General features: G+C 53.6%; 1 protein-coding gene across 1 annotated transcript; it reads right to left on the reverse strand.

The window, feature by feature from the left end:
* Positions 1 to 1,216: 1,216 nt before the first annotated feature.
* On the reverse strand, positions 1,217 to 4,980 carry WNT8A (Wnt family member 8A). Its single transcript, XM_065690535.1, has 6 exons — positions 4,836 to 4,980; positions 4,710 to 4,743; positions 4,357 to 4,495; positions 3,292 to 3,417; positions 3,042 to 3,184; positions 1,217 to 2,003 (listed from the first exon to the last, which is right to left on the reverse strand). Exons 1-6 carry the CDS (start codon positions 4,904 to 4,906, stop codon positions 1,443 to 1,445), a joined length of 1,074 nt encoding a protein of 357 aa, XP_065546607.1. The 5' UTR covers positions 4,907 to 4,980; the 3' UTR covers positions 1,217 to 1,442.
* Between the last annotated feature and the right edge of the window lie 429 nt (positions 4,981 to 5,409).

Here is a 5,409-nt window from a genome sequence, read left to right on the forward strand (position 1 = left end):
CCCCTGGCTGGAGCGCAAACCCCGCCGAGCATCCTTTGCCCCTGCGTTGTGGGTGCGGGCGATGGCGCAGCTCTAGGGCAGCGCTGTGATTCCCAGGAGCGATCCATAGTGACGGACAGCCCTGGGGAGACCTGGAGAGGAGCAGGACCCGCTCGGGACGGCAGCAGCAGTTTGTGCCCTGCCCGCCCCGGCCCCGGAGCAGCAGGGACCCTGCAGGAGCATTCACGGCTGTCCCCGAGCTTTCTCTCCTGCCCCAGTTCAAAGGCTCCTCTCGGGCCTCCGAGGATTCAGCCCTGGGTGCCGATGGTTTCCACATCAAAGCCGGGCATTGTCTGGGGGATGTCGGGCCCAGGGAAATTAAGGAGGAACTGGGAGCTTCAAACCGGGACGGAGCCGGGCAGTGCCTGCGCGCTCAGCGCTTGTTGGATGTGCGGGTGAGAGCGGTTAAAGCAAACCCTCCGGGGGCTGGAGCCAACGCTTGTGGAGGTCTAAGAGATCAGCCCCGGTGGCTTTTGGGTTAATGGTGAGAAATCTTGGAAGTGCTGGGTTTTATACAGAAAGGGACAATTTGGCACCTAAATTCGTACTGTCAGGAAGCCAGAAAGGAAAAAGCCAGTCCTTTCCATTGTGGTGTTTATTGCAAAATACAGTCCAAAAACCTAACTCTTGAGGGATACCTTCACAATACATAGAGAAAAGAGATTGTGCTAAGCAATAATACAACTTATCAATAACAACATCAGGCATAAAGAATTCTGAATTCTCATCCGATAGTTAAAACCAAACCCAAACCAGCAGTATAGGAGTTGCAAACTGCTCAGTTTCATCCAGTACAAACACATGAAGCTACTGTCTATTGAGGCAGGGTTCTGGTACCCAAATACAAAACATAAGAGGGGAAGGAGGGGAAGGAATCTGTAAACACTGACTGTAAACTTAGCAAAGCCCTCCGCAGGCTGCAGTCATCTCCGCCCATCAGAAAGTGCATGAGTTTCCCACTAGGAATGCTGCTGAGCAGCCGCTGTGCATCGAGGGCTGGGGCTGCCCCACCTGTGGTACCCTGGGCTGCTGAGACCCACTTCTGGCCACAGGCTGGAGCGCCACCACTGGCCGTGGTGGAACCACTGTCAGTGGCACAAGGGGTTGATCCCATCTAAAAAGTGAACTCTTCCCTCTGTCCAATCCACAGATTAAAGTGACTCCCAACGAGAAAGAAGTACTATTAGTAAACATTTACTACTAGTAAACACTGAAGACCCACCATGGAAGCAAGGAGGACCGTGGTCCCTCAGCGCCCGCGCTTTGTGCTTCCTAATCTCACAGCATCCATCCTCAGCAGGTCCCTCTGGACCCTGGGGATGCTCCCTCCCACCCCAGCTCCACCAGTGGCTGCCAAGCATGGGGACACCACCGTGTCCTCCTTGGGCACCACATCTGCCCCTTTATCTCTTATGACCCTTGCTCCTCTGCTTGACGTGGTTGGGCGCAGCGGTGTCGCGCCGGGTGCAGAAGTGCTTGGCCACCAGCTGCCGGCACTGCTCGCACCGCACCGTGCAGCACCAGTGGAATTTGCAGTTGCAACTGGCCACCACCTCGGTCCTCCTCTCCTCGACCCTCAGACCGCACTCAGTGCACAGCCGCCGGCAGCTCCTCCGCTCCCATTGCGAGAGGTTCTTGCCCGTCTGCAGGCACTCGCGGCCCTCGGTGCCGTGGTGGCCCAGGCTGGCGTTCCTGGTGCAGTAGTCGGGAGAGTCCTCCAGGAAGACCAGCTCCGTGGCATGGACGTGGTGGAAGGTCTCTGCCGTGGCCCCGCGGCTGTCGGCGCTGTTGCCGGCTCTCATCCGCCTCTTGTCCATCTCCAGCTTGTGAGCTTGGTCGTATTTTATCTTCAGGTAGTTCCCGATCTCGCGGAACTCGGCAAGCTGGAGCCAGCAGGTCTGGATGCTGCAGCTCCCGGACACGCCGTGGCACTTGCAGGTTCGCTTCATCGTGGCTTTCACGGCCTTAATGGAAAAGGTGGAGGAGTTAGGAGCAGCAGAGCATCACCATTTCAATCCCGAAATCACAGCACTTCTAATTCGGATGGCAATGGGTCAGAAGTGGCTTGTGCTCAGCATCACTTCAGGTCCTTCCCAGACGTGAGCTGATGCTCCTGGAAAGCATCTGTCCCTCTTCACTGATTTAAAGGACAGAGATAAATGGGCACAAACTTTCATCTCCAGCTCTTGCAGGAGCCGATTCCCCTGGCCAAGAAAGAGGCCAGGTCATGCCCTTCTCACGCCGCTCATGTCGCTCATTGCAGCATCAGCCCTTGCAGCGGTTTCATTCAAAACGTGTGAAACTGCTTTGGAATAATCATACCCAACCTCTCTGCATCTCCTCCAGGCCAGGCACTTCACAGATATTATCTACCTATCTGCCTCTGGTATTTATAAGGTCCCAATCGCTGGTATCTATGTGAGATTAAGCCTCGACACACCCTATCAGATAGGTATGTTAAGTGTTGCCGTCCTTGTTTTTACAGACAAGGAGGTTTGGCAAGATGCTGAGAGCCTGGCCCAGGGTGTGGGGGTGAATCTGGCAGTGAGCAGGGCCAGCTCCCACCTGGCTTTCCCCACCAAATAGCTTGGAAATGCATATTGCAAGGGGGAAAGGTGGTTCTTGCTTTGTTTTACAGACCAGACGAGCACAAACCCCATGCACTTCTGAATAAGTGGTGGGTGCTGGTAGTTAACCGCATCACACAAAGCTGCAGCAGCTGGAAGTGAGAACAGCTCTTGCTGCACTTCTTTCTGTTCAGGTTTAGGGCCAGATTCTGGCTGTGGTTTTTAATCCATTAAATGCTACAGGGCCTAGGTTGTCACAGAGGGCTGCAGACAGGGACCTGAACAGCCGCAGAGTCTCAGGTTTTGTTTTCAATATAGACATTTCATAATGTTGATATTAGTATTTAATAAATAGGATTTAATAATGTCTGTATTAGTATTTAATAAATAGCATTTCATAATGTCTATATTACTATTCCAATACATTTGACTTACAAGTCTCCCAACTTCATTGTTGTGCAGGTTAATCAGCGCCCGGGTATCGTGTCCTGTTTCCAGAGCATCCACGAAGAGCTTGGAAATCCTCTCCCCAAACTCCACATTGTCGCTGCATCCTCCCCAGACCCAGCCTCGGCCACCTGCAAGACAGAGGCACACTGAGCACAGAACCATCCCACCGGACCCAATCCTGCCCTGGTATGCGGATGGAGAGGAGGTCTCAGCCCCCCCTCGGGCCGCAGCTCACCAACGCGGCCGTTCCTGGAGTCATCGCAGCCGCAGCTCTCGAAGTCCCCCATGCTGCAGTTCCTGGTGAGGGTGTACATGACACCAGCCGAGCTGATGGCGTGCACGAAGGATGTTTCCCGGGTAGCTGAAGGAGAGAGGAACAAAAAGCTGTCCCATACCAACATAGAGACATCGGTCCCGGTGCACTGGGGATGAGGATCTGCTCTGCAGAGGTGCAGGAAGGAAAATACCCACAAGTTTGTGCAAAAGGTCGTGAATGTGCTATAGAAATTAAATACTTGTGGAGTCTTCAGGCTTCAGCATCGAGGGCTGCAGTAATCTGGCACAGTACTATGCAGGTGTCCATGCATGCGATGGAGTAGGACCCTAAGGCAATGCACCAGCCCCTCTCTGGCCAAGGTTAGTTATCACTCCCTTCCCCTCACCCAGTTCTCCTCTGTCCTTTCCTGCTCAGAGGGGGCACGTTTGTGCTTTGATCTTGCCTGCTGGGGAAAATCATCACTGATCTTGTTTCACCGGGTCTTTGAACCTGTGCTAACGGCCGCCCGCACGCACACTTCTAATCAATCTAGCTTCTCTTTTGGCTTTTCTAACTCATTCAGAGATGCTGCTGGGGGGGGGGGGGGGGGGGGGAGGAAGAGATTTCTGCTGGTTGAAGTAAAAAGCTTTGAAATACATCCATGAGTTTCTTATGAACAGAGTTTAGCAGTGCATGTCCCTGGTTTCTCTCCTGTGCTTTTCCCCATTGCAAGCTCAGGTACCTCTAGCATTGCACTCCTGGGATGCCATGCACTGAGTGGCAGGAGCAAGCCCATGGAGCAGCACTGCAGAAAGGACTAAACTCTAACCTAGCATGGATAGTGATCCAAAGAGAGCCTGGGAGTCACAGAAAATGTTAGCACTACTTATTATCCCCATTAATACAGACAGAGGGAAAACCATCACAGCACTTGGGACACCAAAGCCCTTCTCCATCAGCTTAACTGGCAGCACCGGCTCCCTCCAGAGCACATCCCAGCCTGTACCTAAGGGCATCCCGGGATGCAGGTAAGGGCGCACTCACCGCTGCGGAGCCGGTTGTGTGTGGAGAGCTGCAGGGCGCTCTCGGGGCAGTTCCAGCGCTCCCATCCGAACTGGAACTTGCACTCCTCCATCCCGCTGTGTGCGCCGGCCGCCACGCTGCTGGAGTACGTCAGGTAAGCCTGGCACGGGAGACGGCGGGGTTAGAATCCACCACACGTTACCATCATCATCAGGGATAACAGACACAAAGGGGTTGTGGTCCTTTCCCTCATCCTCGGCAGGACATGGAGCTGATACACACTGGGAATTCTGGCTCCTTGGAAAAGCACCATTTCCCATTTGCAAACCAAAATCACTGTACTTTAAATCCCGGATAGTCCGTGTTTTCATTACCTTAGGTCCTGTCATCAGAAAGTTATTCACAGACCTGAAAGATAAGAGAAGAAAATGAATCACTGGGCTTGCCACAGCCTGAAGAGCATCCCTGAAAAACGCCCTTTGCACTGAACTGGACCCTACCACGCTGCCGCTTGGAGAATGGCACCGAAGAGCCCTGGGATGGAGAGGATGAGGAAGGTGCTTCTCTTCATGGCTGTCACAAGGAGAAGGTTGGATCCCTTGTGCTGGTCTGTAGCTCTGTGCACCACAGGTCCCGAGTGAGCAGGGCCGCCTCCCTCTGCTCCTTCCCAAGGTGAGCTTCGGGGTGGAGGGAAGCTGCAGGAGCCACCAACCCTGATTATTTATAAGGGGAAGTTGTGAATAGTCAAAACCCCCCATTCATTTGCTACCCAATGACTTAATGTGGTAAAAAAGCTCCCTCTCCAATGGGTGACAAGGAACCGCCTAAGGTTGCACTTCAAAAGGCAGCACAGTGTCCCTGGGAGCGGGATGGTCTGAAGCAGAGCAAACTTCCCTAACAATGGGACACTTTTAACTCTCTTTCCCCATCAGCAGCCACCCCTTTCTGCTGGTCCCGGGTCTGCTCCCCTTCTCCTTTTCATCCCCTGCTTGCCAGGCAAGGCTCATCCCTGTCCCTCTGAAATAACAAGCTGATGCATTTCTATAGTGCCCGAGAGCTCCCCGAGGAGCTTTA

The sequence above is a fragment of the Lathamus discolor genome, chromosome 10 (assembly GCF_037157495.1).
Source record: "Lathamus discolor isolate bLatDis1 chromosome 10, bLatDis1.hap1, whole genome shotgun sequence".
NCBI lineage: Eukaryota > Metazoa > Chordata > Aves > Psittaciformes > Psittacidae > Lathamus > Lathamus discolor.